The sequence below is a fragment of the Apteryx rowi genome, unplaced genomic scaffold, assembly GCF_003343035.1.
Source record: "Apteryx rowi isolate R43461 unplaced genomic scaffold, aptRow1 scaffold_45, whole genome shotgun sequence".
Taxonomy (NCBI): domain Eukaryota; kingdom Metazoa; phylum Chordata; class Aves; order Apterygiformes; family Apterygidae; genus Apteryx; species Apteryx rowi.
The window spans coordinates 433,723-448,287 of record NW_020450705.1 but is presented as its reverse complement, the minus strand read 5'-3'; the positions used below and the strand labels follow the sequence as shown (position 1 = coordinate 448,287).

Sequence of the window (14,565 nt, the reverse complement as noted above, 5' to 3'; positions counted from 1 at the left end):
CGAATACATCTGGCAGCTGCTGTCAGTGGAACATCTGAACACACCCAATTCACTGGGTCACAGGAGGCTGCACTGCACTGTGAAATAGTCAGAAGGGAAGGTTTCAAACTCAGAATATCCTGTGACTAGAAGAGTCCCTAAAACAATATGCAAAATCCACAGTTCCCCTTCACATTTGTAACTTTGTCTGTTTTCCACATTAACTGTAACATATTATTAAAGAACTCTCTAGACAGATGTCGAGCACATGAATCCAGCCTGCACATTTTATTCCTCTGAATGGCACAACAGTTTCCGAACAAAGAAGTAATACCCATTAGCATACTTCAGGTCAACTCTTCCAGCCAGAACTCCCCTCTTCTAGTAGTTTGTGCTAGAAGACAGGGTCAAAATCTTTTGACTCAGAAGACTTTAAAAAACAAATGAATTATGCCAGCCTAATTCACTTCACATGTACTCTCAGTAACACTGACAGGCACTCAAAAACAGCCCACAGGGCAAAGCATAGATGATTTTGAAATGGGAAATAGATGCAGAGAGCAAAGTCCCAAAACATCATGCATTCTTCCTACTTGCAAAGTGGGGTCACAAACTAAAAACAACAACCTGCAAAAAAAAAAAAAAAAAGTACAGGAATCACTACCTTAATCTTTCCAATATCTCATATTGTGCACAAACAAAGACTTCAGCTGTTCCAAGTTTAGTTAAAATCGAAAAGAGAAACAGAGTCATTGGATGTATTTCCCTGTCTATGGTTTCTCACAAATCCGGTACAGAATAGCTTGCCTTTCGACAAGGTTTTTGTGCCAAGTGCTAAGAGGCAAAGAACTACTAATCATTGAAATAGACATCACTGTTAGTATAAATTAAACGCAAATTTTAATTTTGTAAAAACTAGTCTTTGAACCACCTCAGAGGAACAGAGACATGTTTAGAATATCCAATGAAAATGTGCTTTAAAACAAATATTCACCTGACGAGTCTGAAAATCAGCACTGCAGCACTAAGCCTTTAACCTAGAAACCTTGAAGAAGATTTAAAAACTCACTTCCATGGCCAAGTTTAAGAAAAATGCAAGAAGTAAAACAAATTAAAACAAACTGACTTTTTATTTTTTGTTTGTAGTGATACAGAAAGAATCTCCTTTACACATTGCTTTTTTGTACAGTTGTACTTGTGATCTTCTGAAGAAATATAAAAGCAATTGTCCTAATTAAATCTGGAAAACCCAGCTTCACCTTTTGGAAAGTAGCATAGCCCTTTCCCTTTCAATTGTCGAAGTTCTCCTGAAAAAAAAAACAAAAAAAGCATGTGTATTTATTTTAGAGAAAGAATTCAAGGTAGGTTTAAAGGAACTGGGAAGAAGAAAAAGATGCAGGATGGAAAGAAAAGCTTTCTACATTCCTCTACATCCCCTTCCCAGACTTATATCAGCTTTCCACTCATAAAATGTACTAAGTGATACAGCTGTAAATTTACAGTGGCACAACTGTAAAGCTATGTGAGCAGGAAAGTGTTTTTTGTATGACTGATCCTTAACTATTTTGATTCTCATCTAACGTAGCAAGCTTAACTCCCAAGATACTGAGGTAAGGAATTAAATCCTGACATCATGAAGTAGATGGGAAGTTTGATGTTGACTTAAGACTTATTAAGACATTAAGACCAATGCATTTAGCAAAGCTGTATTTCCGCAACTGTAAGCAGACTTAGCTGATATGCAGGGGGAGAAGGAAGGACGCTCTGGGCGGTTGGGTATCAGTGGCTAGCCAAGCAAGGCACAAGGCAGAATGGCACTTTGGAAGGTTAAGAGAAGCAAAGAAACAGAGCCATAAATCCCAGGGCAAACATCACAGCAAACTGCATGCTCACCCATCCTCCACAGGACTCTATGTAGCTTTTCACTTGGGGATTTCCATTAATCAGTTCTACAAGTTGAATCTGACGGACCATAGCTGGGATTTTCTTCGCAATATACATTGTCAATTTCACAGAAGCAGCGAGAAAAGCTCTCTCATAGCAAAGCTCAGGAAGCTGGTTACTCCAGCTCCTGCTGAGAGAAACCACTGCAGCCCCAAACTTCTCTATCTGCAAACACCAAAAGGATGGTTTGAGCTTTTTCTTTTTAATTGATCACATGGTATGTAAGTCTTGGCTCAAAATCCTACAAATTCCTGGGTTTTCTTGTTTTACCCATGACTAAAGCAGGTGATCCCCTGAAGGTTCCTGATGATATCCCTACAATGTAGAACATTCAAGGCAGGGCTGTCCTGTACTGCTGCCTTTGTTACTGTGGCTTGTACAAACTACGGCAACAAGCAAGCATGGTTGAGGGACCAAGGACAGCTGATAGTCTAACCAGAACTGCAAAGAACCTTAACTTAGAATTACATGCAGCACTTGCACAAAAACTGCACTGGCATGAGAGCTCTGACTGCGGAGCAGGCTCTAGCTAGATTGCCTGGAGCAGACTGGAGCATCTGGTCCCCTCTCCTCAGCACAGTCTTCCTTCATTTCTCTTGCACACACAAGTTCCCCCCAGCTCCAAACTACAGATTATCTCCTGCAATGACAGATCAGCTCAGGAAGTTCCAGGACTTCTCAGATTATAAAAAGCAGCTCCTTTGGAAGGGGACAAGGAGAAAAGTTATGAGGAATCACATACTTGTGTAAGCAGATTCTACAGGGCTTTGTTTAGATTCTGTTCTGGTGACTCATGCACTGCCCCTTACACAGAAAGAAAAGGAAGCAGGCTTCTGGCTATCGCATCCCTTTCCCTCAAACATCTCTGACTCCTACAGCATAAGTTGTGCTCTTCCCTAGGCTTTTGCTATTCTCCAACAAAATGAGACCACAAGGTTGGTCTACAAAGAGCAGGTCCAGGGCTAGGCAGAAAAAGATACGCTTTACCTTTCCCTTGAGTACTTCAGCAACAACCTGCGAGGAATTTCCAAAATCTAGGTTGCACTCATCCCCTATGCGTCGCAGACGACTGGCGATAACAACTGGGTCAAAATTACTTGGAGTTTCTTCTGCAGACTGTTCAGATTCTAAAACAATGAAGAGAGATAACAGGATAAGGGATTATGGCATAACGCATTAAAAGGCAGAGGAAGAGAGAGAATACAATCTTGCAACCAAGCTTTTTTAACTGTACTATGTTCAGAAAGCTGTGTTAGAAGAGCGCCAAGGTAGTCGGTCTCTCAAGCACCCAGGAAATTAATGCAGGAGAAACCTGTGGTGAGACACATTAAGATATGTAAAACCAAAGTTCTTAGGAAATATTATACAGTTAGACATTTACAGCGACCAAATTAAGGTACCACAGCAAGTCAGTACCATGGCCAGGCTTTGTCCGGGTCTCTTCCCCTCATTGCAGTTGCTTCATGCCCAAGTTTCTGTTCATAGCCACTCATATTTCTCCCAGGAAATCCCTAGGGACTCTCTTCTTATCCCTCCATGTTTCAGGCAGCTTTTTCCTTCCATGCTTCCAAAAGCAAGCAAGGGAAGTACGAAGACTTAGAAGACATCTCATCTCTCTCTTTCTTTTGGTTCCAGTGACAAAACAGCATCAATCAGCTGGCAAAGTCCTGCTTACATTCCCCCAGCATTTCTAGGTTGCAGATCATTGAGTGCTGACAATCTTCAGAGAATTTAGATGTCAAACTGAAGATCTCCACTGAACAAGTGTAAATTGCAATGTTTCAAAGTCTCATACAGTGATCCAAATTTGGGAAGGTTTTCACAGAGGAACAAAAGGCATCCTTTACAAATTTCAAGTATATAATCATTAGAACTTACCACCTAAACTACTTAAAGGTTTTTTTGTTTGTTTTTTTGCCTCAGTTAAAGAAAGCATCTTCCCTTAAAGTATCCTGAGAAAAAAACAGAGTAATTTTTAATTTCTCTGAGTATTACCAAGACAAGGTTTGGCCAGAAGCAGATACCCAGAACTGAAAATTTCAGCAGTAATATTTCCAAGTTTGACAAAATTATAAGGAACTGAAAACAGGATCTTTTAACAAAAAGCAGTGGACAACTTTATCTTTAGACATCACTTCCTGATCCAACCCCCTCCTTTGCCCCCCTACCCTTTGCACGTCCGGCTGACATGCCAGTACTTCAGCATGCACAGCCCTTTGCAGAACTCTCTGCTAAGCCTCACTCAACACCAGGGATTCTGGAAAGATTCACCTGAGCTGCAGGCACTCCACACAGTGGAACTTTCACATGCAAACAGGCAGTTTTCACAGTGGTCAAGACAGTGAAAGCAGATGTACGCACATCTAATCCATAAGACGGAAACAAGCAATAGGCTGACTGGTGACTTTTCTTTAGGAAAAAACACAAACGTGCTTCCATAAAGCTTTTGAGAAATCAACTTTGCTCAACGTTCAGTATCAGCAAGTTTCCAGTGTCTCTGAGACATTTTAGCTAGTTTGCTCTTCATCTGTGTTGCCAAGAAAATAATGGGAAAAGCAACATGAATACAGGAGAAATTCTGAATTTCTTGCAGTATTATTCAGCAAAAAAGAGAATAGCCCAAATCATATAGGGAATTTGGTGAAGCAGAGACCATAGTCTGCCTTACATTTTAAAGCAACTGTTTTTATCCAATAAATATGAAGGTATCAGCTTTCTTTTTGGTAATAGAATCAGAACTAGTTAAAAATTCCACCATCCCTTTTAAAACAATCTACTTCCCTGCTTTTCAAAACCCATAACAGACAGACTTGTGTTTGCGTATCTCTAAACCATTTTTCCACCATGAGAAGGCAGCCTTCCAGCACCCCAGCTCTCAGAAGCACAACGTTAGGACTTTGGTTCATAACACCTTACTCAGTACGCGTAGACATATGCAAGGTACAGCACCAGACAGTACCTTTCCTATTAGCCTTGCCGGGTAACAGATGCACTTACAATCACAAGATGTGGAAAACACAATATGCTATCCTCCATACCCTCCCCATTTCCTCGACCCCCCTCCCACCAAAGCAGACTGCAGCTCTGGTCTTTCCAGGATTCAAACAACTTTTAAGTTGCTCTCTTTTCCCCCAAAACAGAGATAATTCATAAGTCATCACAAGTCTGCATTTTAACAAACACAACAATCCCAAGTTACAACCCCCCTTCCTTTAAATTTTCAGTCAGAACACTTCTCTATAGTCTTCAGCAAACACAGAAACTTTTCTCTCATTTCCTACCAAACTACAGGCCTCACCTCCTGAATCTTTCTCCAGACTTCGGTAAGCACTTTCCTCTTCATTTAGGAGATCAGAGAATAAGGCTTTTACAATGAATTCTGTCTGTTTCTCAAAAGTGCTCATCGCAGTACGTCTCTCAAACTAGCCGATGTACAAAGGGAGTCAGGAATACCCCTGCAGCCGCTTTTCTTTCCAGGTGAGCTACACCTCAGAATTTTAGTTTCCTTTTCCCACCTGACCTGCAGAGGTTCTTCCTTCTGGGAAGAATATATCAGCAAGACTCCTCCCCAGGACGGTACAATGTTCAGATATATGCTCTCTTACTGTCATCATCAAGCAATGGGTGTGGTTAGTTTCATAACAAGCTGTACAGCTCAACTGAAATAAAGGTTTAGAAGAAGTCAAAGACTGCTGGCATGATCATTCACCAAGAAACATATCCTGGATAAAAGGCTAAAAAATCAGAGTCCCATCCTAGACAAGGGTTAGAATCAGTCTAGCTACAGCTGAGTAAATGAAGAATTGCTAACAAGCTAACGAGTATTTTTTTGCTGAAAACTGTATAATGCAAATGTTCCAGTGTACCTCTCCATAAGCACAGGAATCCAACATGTGCCTAAGGGCACTAGAAACTGTTCATAGGAGCCCTGCTACAGTGAAATACATTTGAATCCACCTGTAGTTAGCATGCTTGTCGTTGTAATTTAACATATGAGACTGAAATAAATTATTGCACAATTGCCCTTCAAAACTATGCTTCAGGGGGAGTTGAGAGAGAAACCCTGTGCAAAACAAAGGAAGGAGCTGGACTGCAATTCTCAGGGTCCACAACAGAGATCAGATAATTCCAACCTAGCAGACATCAGAGTCAAGAGTTAATGAACAAATCCTCCACAAAGCAGCTGAGACTGATTAACATTTTTATAAGGAAAACCAGAAATAAAATCTAAAATTCGATGCAACTGTAGTATTCTGATGAAGTGCCTGGAAAGCATACAATAGCTTAAAGATGCAATACAGAGTCATTAAAACATGCAAAAAATATAAGAAATTTTACAGAATGGGGTTAATGAAGTCAGCTCCTTACACTGTACCATAAAGCCATTATAGTAACCGATGTACTTTAATCTTAAACCAGGAAGCAGTCTTTAGGGTTTTGCCATTGGGTAAACAGTTAATGGACTTCTTATCTGCAGAGCGGATTAGGAGTAACGTTTCCTGTTTCTCTCTAGGCCCTGACCAAAAGCTACTGAAGTGACAAGAGCAATGATTCCACCATCAGAGAGGATTTTCATGGCTGTAGAAAGGAAGTTTTCATGACATTACAAAGTCCAACTCTCTGTTACTTTCAATGGAGCAGATGGAGTGCTGTCCTTGTGATACAAGTCCCAAGGTTCGCAAAAGTATAATTTTTAATTCCTCCCAATATGAGGAACCCAGGCACCTGAATAGATTAAGGAATCCATAGCTGAAAAATGTCCTGTCCCTCCCTCCCAGGTAGTACTTTCCAATTATTCTTTTATTTGAATAAAAGAAACATGTGACCATAAGTAATAACATTCTTGGCACAATTACAGTAGCTAATTAAAATGATCCAGCTACAATGATACTTTATTCACAAAGAACACCTCCAGAAGCTTGCCAAACAGAAAACAAACAAAAGAAAATGAGAAAGGATTCCGGGAAAGAGGAAGTGAGGCCCTGAGATAGCGAGGGATAATTTATTTTGCTTTGCTTAAATTATATGAAATATATATATAAAGAATACAGAAAAAAACTCATCCATCAAGAAACTGCGGAGAAGAGATTTAGGCACCAAGAGCAAACAAGGAAAAATCCAGAAAAGAAAAACAAATAGAAATAAAATTGAGAAATACAGAAATGAAAATACAGTCCAGCAAGTCCATACAAGGCTGTCAAATACAGTCCATACAAGACTGTGATCAGTACTCAAAACTGACAGCTGCCCAACATGAACTAACGGGAACAAGTAACAAATACAGGACAAAATAATAGTGAGATACAAACAATCCTGCAAGTGACAGCAACAAGAGCTGGAAAAATTAAGTCACATAGTACTGGATCAATCTCATGTACTGTATCACAAGGACAGAAGGACAGTACTGCACAGAAATAAGTACTGCACAGACAACAAACCTTTACATATCCATTCTAGTCACAAAGTAACAAATTGTAAAATTTGGTTTAAGCAAAAAGTTAGTATTCCATACAAACTAATTATCCAAACAGCAATTCTTCAATTACTGGTGCAAGTACTGAAGACTCGCATCACACTGATGTGGTCAAAGGGACACAGGTTACAAAACTCAAGCCATATTAACTCACACAAACATAACATTAAATATAACTTGCTCATTCCTGCGTTTTCCTGCAGTAGCCTTTGCCACAGAAGGGCTGAGGTGGGACTTTTCATAGAGGGTGATTCATCCTTGCAGTAATAATTGCAACTGGAAAATACAATTCTTCCTCTTGAAACACACTGGTTCTAGTAAACATGATGTACCCTATCCATCCATATTCTAGCAAAGCAGAGCTCATTTCACTTGAATCTATCTATCAGACAGAAAACTAAATCACATGAAAAGGAAATCAAGAACTAAATAATTCTTTCTTCACTGCACTGTGCCTCTTAATATGGGATAAGCAGCACAGTCCTGGGAACTGTTTTTGACAGTTTTTCAGAAATCTTATGAGAAAACCTCTCCAAAACACTGCCCTGACTTTTGTTCATTTCTGATTCCATCAGTCAGGCTCACAGTTCACATTAGTGCCTTGTGACAAGCACTGGAGATGCCACCACTTTTATGACTCATGCTAGAAGTAGTAGGCTAACAAATGCATTATCTTGTCCTTTCACCAGCCCAGAGGAATATCATTCAACCTGCCTCACTCACCAGTTACAGTAATGCAGTATCTACCAGCTCTAGCTACCCTCACACATATGGTTTCTAGGTATAACTCTGTTCCCACTGGCTAGGGGGTAAGGGCTACTAAGGCTCTTACAGTTTAAAAGTACAAAACCAGCAACAGTTTATGGCAAATGAAGCCACAGAAACTTTTCCCGTACCCTGAGTAAGCATCCTACTGGGAGCAGAGATCAATCAGGATCTCAGCCCAAAAACTGTCTCCATTACACTCCCTAAAATGGAAATAAAGGTTTTTAGTGCCTCAGGCTTTGCCTCACTCTGCTTCACTGAAACCTGCATCTCTGAATCCTCTGTCTCAAGCAATAGCTCTGTTAGGAAGAGGCAACCAGTGTCATCCTGAGCACTGAGATAAGCTTTCCATGGCTGGACACCAGCTTTGCTCATAGCAATAGTCTGGATGTGGACAACATGAAGAGCAGTCTGTATGGTATCCGAGTGGGCCGTTCCATGCCAGGGCAGAGAGTGCTTGCAGCTAATGTCCAGATTCAGCCAGGTCTTCTCAAACTGTTCTGCAGTCAGATACATGTCAGGAATTAAGGTCAGGCTGCCTGTATCAGGATGAACCTGGAGGACTTCTTTATTCCCTTCAGAAATTAGTGGCTCTGAAATGAAATCAGAAACATGAGATACAGCATATCTGATGCTGCTCCCAATTTCACAAAGAACATTTGATGGGGCCATCAGATGAAGAAGTCTAGAATCAAGGCACCTTCAGCAGCATCTCCCTAATGAGATGATCAGCCAGGCATTGCACAAGACAGAACACTAAAACAACATTCTCAAAGCACTGTGACCTTTTTCCAAAGAGAACGTGAGAATGTCTACTAACAAGGGGAGAATGGATCCCAGATGAAGACAAGGCTGCTTACCTGTCCTTCTGCCCTTGGGGTCAGTACAAGGAGAACAAGCATAACAGGATTCCACTGGCTGGTGAGCAGTGACAAGAGCCCAGCATGCTCTGCCATAAACAGATGTGAGGGTATTAAACTCTGAAGCCCACGTATTCACAGGTCGTTCAGCTGGGTCTTCCAGGAGCCCCAGAGAGGGGTCAGACTTGGGGCTACACAGGATCCGTTTCACTTCCTCCACACCAGATTGTAAGAGGCGGTAGTAGAACAATCCACGGTCACGTACTGCCATATCTGTCTCCTCCTCTGGAAATTAGAGGGACATAATTTTTGCAGAATTCCATCATCCAGATTCCCCCTAAGTAATAACCTTTAATTATTAAAAATAGATAAGATTCCCAGGGATACAATTTAAGCCTGTTACACTCAACAACCAGACAGCTGGGGACCAAGTGGCAGCCTAAGGCATAAAGCCACCTTACCTTGCTGTCTGGGATGGCCTCCTCTCAGATACAGGCAGTGTCCAACACATGGCATCAATGCACAGGGCACATAGCCAAACCAGGTCCTCAAAAGCCTGTACTATCACTGCAGAGAAACAGAATGCTCAGCACAGTGAACCCACCTATGCAATAATAGAGTAGTCGCCCTAGCACGTCCTGACACTCAGCAGGACGAGACAGGAAAAGCCGCACTAATGCTGTCAGAAGCTCCATCTTCACTGCTGGAAACATCCCTGATTTCACATTCTCCACAAAGTCCTCTAAAACATAGGGGGCATTTTGTACTTTTTCACCATGTGCCCCCAAGAGCCAGATCAATGCTTGCTTGCCCTGAAGGAACCAAAGAACAAATAGTAAATTGGCTCTGTTTATCAGAAAGAAAGTGTTAATATGAAATAAACTGACGCAAGAAAACAAGTCTTCTGAGGATTTCTTCCTCATGCCAATCATGAGCCAAAGGAAAGCCAGTCAAATTCCACCCACCCTCAGAGCTATTAACTTAAGGGCATAAAGCCACCTTACCTCGCTGTCCTGGATGGTCTCCTCACAGCTAGGCAGTGCCCGACACACTGCATCTGTGCACTGGGGACATAGCCAAACCAGGTCCCGAAAAGTCTGCACTACCGCTGCAAAGAAACAGAATGCTCAGCATTCCCTAAGAACTCTAAAACCACTAGGCAAAGAAAAAAAAAAAAAGATTTTACAAACTCTTAGCTAGGGAAGTCACTGCATTGCTAATGATTATGATTTGAGACATTCTTCTTCAAAGTCCTGTGACACCAAGTTTGTCAGAGCAAAGCTGCACAAAGTCTAAAATAAACACTGAAACTTCTGATTGTTCTTCTGGCTGCTGGGAAGTAACCTCTCTTCTGGACAGTCCCCTGCCTTTAAAAGGATACTGACTCATGATGTCTCAGACACTCAATGTTAGAATGACAAATTAAAAGTAAAGCAATTCAAAATGAGTCTCATCAACTTTAGGTCAAAATTTTACAGACTCTGCTGCCCATTTACAGAAACACCAGCAGCTATTAAGACTTAATTCAAGGCTTGCAAGTATGTGACTTTGAAAACTCAGAGCAAGAGCATTCACATCAATCAAGATATTCACATGATCAAGTTGGTTAATAGTTCAGACCTGAGGGCAGCAGAAGAAAAAGAGAGACATCTGGGTACAGCTGAATCAAACTCTTATATGAGGAACAGAAATCACAAAGATTTAAAGGATGTAAGCTAAGAATCCCAGTTAGAAAGAACTCAAAATCAGAACTATTAATCATCCTGACCTTTATAAACAGTCACTAGAATGTCTCTGCTTAGTCCCTCACTTCCTGATTCAACAGATGGTAGCCAGAAAGGAGCTTCCACATCAGACCATGAATGCAGCCATGACAATCACCCCCTTAACTACAAAGAAGGCTCCTACGGAAGGAAAAATTATGATGCCAGTCACACTACATATACTGCCAGTCCACTAGGGAAACTTTTGCCTGAAAATGCCAGTTAAATTAAAAGCCAAGTGCCTTTTAGAGCCTCAAGTTCTGGGACCACAAACCCCAACAACGCAATTTCCTGAAAGCACAAACCAGGCAAACAACCTGTAGATGATTACCTGAAGTTATATGCTCCTGCTGAAGCCCCAAAAGCTCTGTCAGAATTCCCACACACTGTTCTGTATATGTCCTAGCAATATTGCCTGCAGAGACATCAAAGGACATAAAAGGCAACCTTTTATCAGAGTGAAATAAAAACCGTGAGCCCAACTGTTCATCACAAACTCATTTTAAAGAAACAGTCATTCTACCCTGAAAAGGCAGTCAAACGACCTAGCTCCCCACACAAGGGACATGTTCCTTTTTCTGCAGCCATATGCCACGAGAAGTCTGAACTTTTCTTAAACATAACACATAGGAGAAAGCCAGGGAAACTAAAATGCTTTCTCCTTAGGAATACTAACCACATCTCTTTTAAAGTTTATAAATAAAAAAACTAGAATGCCCCAAATAGCCTTAACTCTGCCCCCATCACAACTCAAAGAACAAGCAAATATTAAAACAGTTTGTCCACTGAATACACAGTCTCATTAAGGCTCAACACTGTAAGATCCATTAGCAACATAGTAGAAATGATCTAATTCAATCTCCCCATGGGTTTATTTCTCTAGAGTATCTCACCAGAGCACAGATGTTTGAAAGAGATTCAAAGACATTATGTGCAACCTGAGACAGTTCAATACCAGGACTTCTGAAAGAATCAGCACAATCCTGGCTTACAAACACACACAAAACATTCCTGGGTAAGCTTGTCTACACGGGCTGTAGAGCTTCAGCACAGACCAGTTATTAAATCCCAGATTTACTTCAACAGAAGGCACACCTTAAAGATTGGAGGTTGCAGCTGCTTCTGAAGGAAGGCAGAGCTCTTACCTATGGCAAAGATCGCCCCTTGGGCAAGCTCTACTGATACATCAGTGCAATAGCCCTTCAGCTCCTCCAGCACTTGTTGCACATTTTCATCATTCACCAGCTCACACAATACCTCCATCTTCTGGCATTTGATGTAGTGGGGCTCTGAATATGAGCAGAAGAACTTTTTGTAATGGCTGCTAAAATGGCCAGGAAGGCTACCAAGGATCTGACGCACATGACACAGAGCTGTGAAGCAGAGTTCCCTGCTCTCAGAAGTGCAGGCAGACAGCAGTGGTCCTTTCACTCTCACCAAAACATCTGCCTGCACATGTGGGTACTCCTTGGCCAGTACTAGGAAAAGCTTGGTGGCTGCCATCACAACACTGGGGCTGCTGCTTTTGAGATATCCATCTAGTAAATTGAGTATGTCAAAAAGTTCCTCCTCACTACGGGGTCTGTAACGCAGAAGGAAGGCAAGTACTTCACTCTGTCCCCATTGATCTAGATCAGCCATTCTGCCAAGAAAATAAACACAAACAGTTTTCATGAGTCAAGAAGTGCATAAAGATCTGTGCTGTACAGAGCAGTCTTTGAGTTTATCATCTCAGTTCCAACCCAATGCTATGTTTTAGACATAGATACTGGAATTTTATCTCAAGAGAATTGACCAATTTACACACATAGGCATAACTCAGTATCAATCACATGCACCTCCCTCTGTGCTCTAAGTCAGAAACCTTGACATGATCCCTGGGTAGAGCAATAAAAAATAACGTCGCCTCTTTTGCCATATCATGTAGTCTTTTCTACAGAAAAGTTAATTTCTTCAAGCAATGGATAGGTTATAAATCTTACAATTGATTGGAAAAGACATACTAAAACATAGTTATCCCATAAATATATCACATGCACTGTTGGGGAAAAAATAGATAATCACATTAATACAACTCATAAATCCAAACAAACCAGCAGTTGAGTCAGTCTCCCCAGAAAAGCAGAATATCTCAGATTTCTCTTAAGACCTTAGCATAAAAGTAGTTTAGTTTCTCTTAGGATGGGCATCTCCATCTTGGGTGCCTGACTCTTCTCTTCAAGCTCTGATAGCAGCCCCAAAACAGCTGCTCTGCAGGTATATGAAATACAAGAATTAGAATTAAGCTTCCAGCACCAAACTAATCTTGAAGAAAACAAACCTGTTGAGGAGATGATGGGCGATGGGTTTGTTGATGACAACTCCTCCTTCCTTTTTCAAAATCTCTTCTAAAGCCCTCAGACAATTCACTAGTACAATAGGATCCTGGTCACGAAGCAAACTATATAACTCATTCACCAATGCACCATCTGCAAAGAAGCAGAAGCCCCTATATCAAATTCTGTTGACATGCTGCAATTTAATCATTGTCCATAAACATATACTGTAACTGGAAGATAAGGCTTGAATAGGGAGAACTGGTCAACAAACCTTCCAGTTTTATAATAACACCTGCCATTCATACAACTTTTCACTAAAAATCTGTAGATGCTAGAATGGTACCCAGTTAATCAGACACTAGAAGAAAGGGCCAGATATTCCAGGGGCCAGTGTAAAGGCACATATGAAAGGGATACTAATGTGGAAACTCGCAGTGCCTAACATCTCACTAATGATTTGACAAACATCAGCGGCTTACTTCTCTTTCTCTCTTTCCCTCTCTGTTTTGCACCCACAACAACCAAGAGACAGCTCAGCGAACCCAAGACAGACTACAAATCTTAACATGTTTTCATGAGCAATAAATACCTAACTCTCAAGTGTTATCATCTTCTCCCCAGTGTGCACTCTGTGACAAAATACAAGCCTGAGCACTCTAGTGCAAAGCCAGCTTACCCACTTCAGAGTCCCCTTGGAGTTTCTGCATCTTTGCACAGCCAAGAACAGCTACTCTCCTCACATAGGAAGCTTTGTCTCGCAAGCCATTTAGGATAGGCTGCTGGATGTATTCCTGTATACCAGGCATCCTACAAAGAAGCACACGGGCATCATCCCGAATCCCTCAGGCATTCTGAGGTGCCAACCCCTCCACCCAAATATTATCTAAATCCAAGCATTGCTCCTCGATCTTACGGGGGAAGGCCCCTACAGGCGACTACCAACCCTCCCACCTGCACAGAGGCAGTGACACCTTTGCACAGGGAGTGGGAGGCAGCAGCTCTCCCTAGCTCCCCCCGCCCGGTGGGCTCCCCGCAGGACCGGGTGGGCTCCCTGCAGCGCCTGCCGGCTGGGCCCCACCTGAGGCTGCACATGCTGCGCAGGGCGAGCCCCCGGACCATGGGGTTGGGGTCGGAGCAGTCCTTGCAGAGCGTGTTGATGGCGAGCAGGGCAAGGTGGGGCTGCCGCGGCGCGTAGGTGCACATGTACAGGTACACCAGCTTCTTCTGCACCACGTCGGCTGCCGCGCTGGCCTTCACCATCTCCGTGAAGAGCCCCGACACGTCCGCGCCCTGAGTCATGTGTCTGCGGGGAAGACAGCGCTTGGCATGGCACGGCACGACGCTGCCCACCATGTCACGGCACGGCACAGTGGGCCATGTCGCGGTGCGGCGCGGCCCGCCACGTCACGGCACAACACAGCATGGCCCGCCATGTCGCGGCGCGGCCCGCCATGTCGCGGCGC

General features: G+C 42.3%; 2 protein-coding genes across 3 annotated transcripts; both read right to left on the bottom strand.

Annotated features, from left to right (window-relative positions):
* Positions 1 to 1,090: 1,090 nt before the first annotated feature.
* On the bottom strand, positions 1,091 to 5,536 carry BCL2L15 (BCL2 like 15). Its single transcript, XM_026077256.1, has 4 exons — positions 5,222 to 5,536; positions 2,911 to 3,050; positions 1,873 to 2,088; positions 1,091 to 1,286 (listed from the first exon to the last, which is right to left on the bottom strand). Exons 1-4 carry the CDS (start codon positions 5,325 to 5,327, stop codon positions 1,269 to 1,271), a joined length of 480 nt encoding a protein of 159 aa, XP_025933041.1. The 5' UTR covers positions 5,328 to 5,536; the 3' UTR covers positions 1,091 to 1,268.
* A 571-nt stretch (positions 5,537 to 6,107) lies between these two features.
* AP4B1 (adaptor related protein complex 4 subunit beta 1) lies at positions 6,108 to 14,407 on the bottom strand. 2 transcript variants are annotated; one of them, XM_026077254.1, is made up of 9 exons: positions 14,181 to 14,407; positions 13,779 to 13,909; positions 13,105 to 13,252; positions 11,930 to 12,426; positions 11,116 to 11,199; positions 10,026 to 10,129; positions 9,626 to 9,833; positions 9,022 to 9,306; positions 6,108 to 8,754 (listed from the first exon to the last, which is right to left on the bottom strand). In XM_026077254.1, exons 1-9 carry the CDS (start codon positions 14,399 to 14,401, stop codon positions 8,327 to 8,329), a joined length of 2,106 nt encoding a protein of 701 aa, XP_025933039.1. In that variant the 5' UTR covers positions 14,402 to 14,407; the 3' UTR covers positions 6,108 to 8,326. The 2 variants fall into 2 exon arrangements, with proteins under 2 accessions (XP_025933039.1, XP_025933040.1); XM_026077255.1 differs by lacking the exons at positions 13,105 to 13,252; positions 13,779 to 13,909; positions 14,181 to 14,407 and adding an exon at positions 12,934 to 13,095.
* Between the last annotated feature and the right edge of the window lie 158 nt (positions 14,408 to 14,565).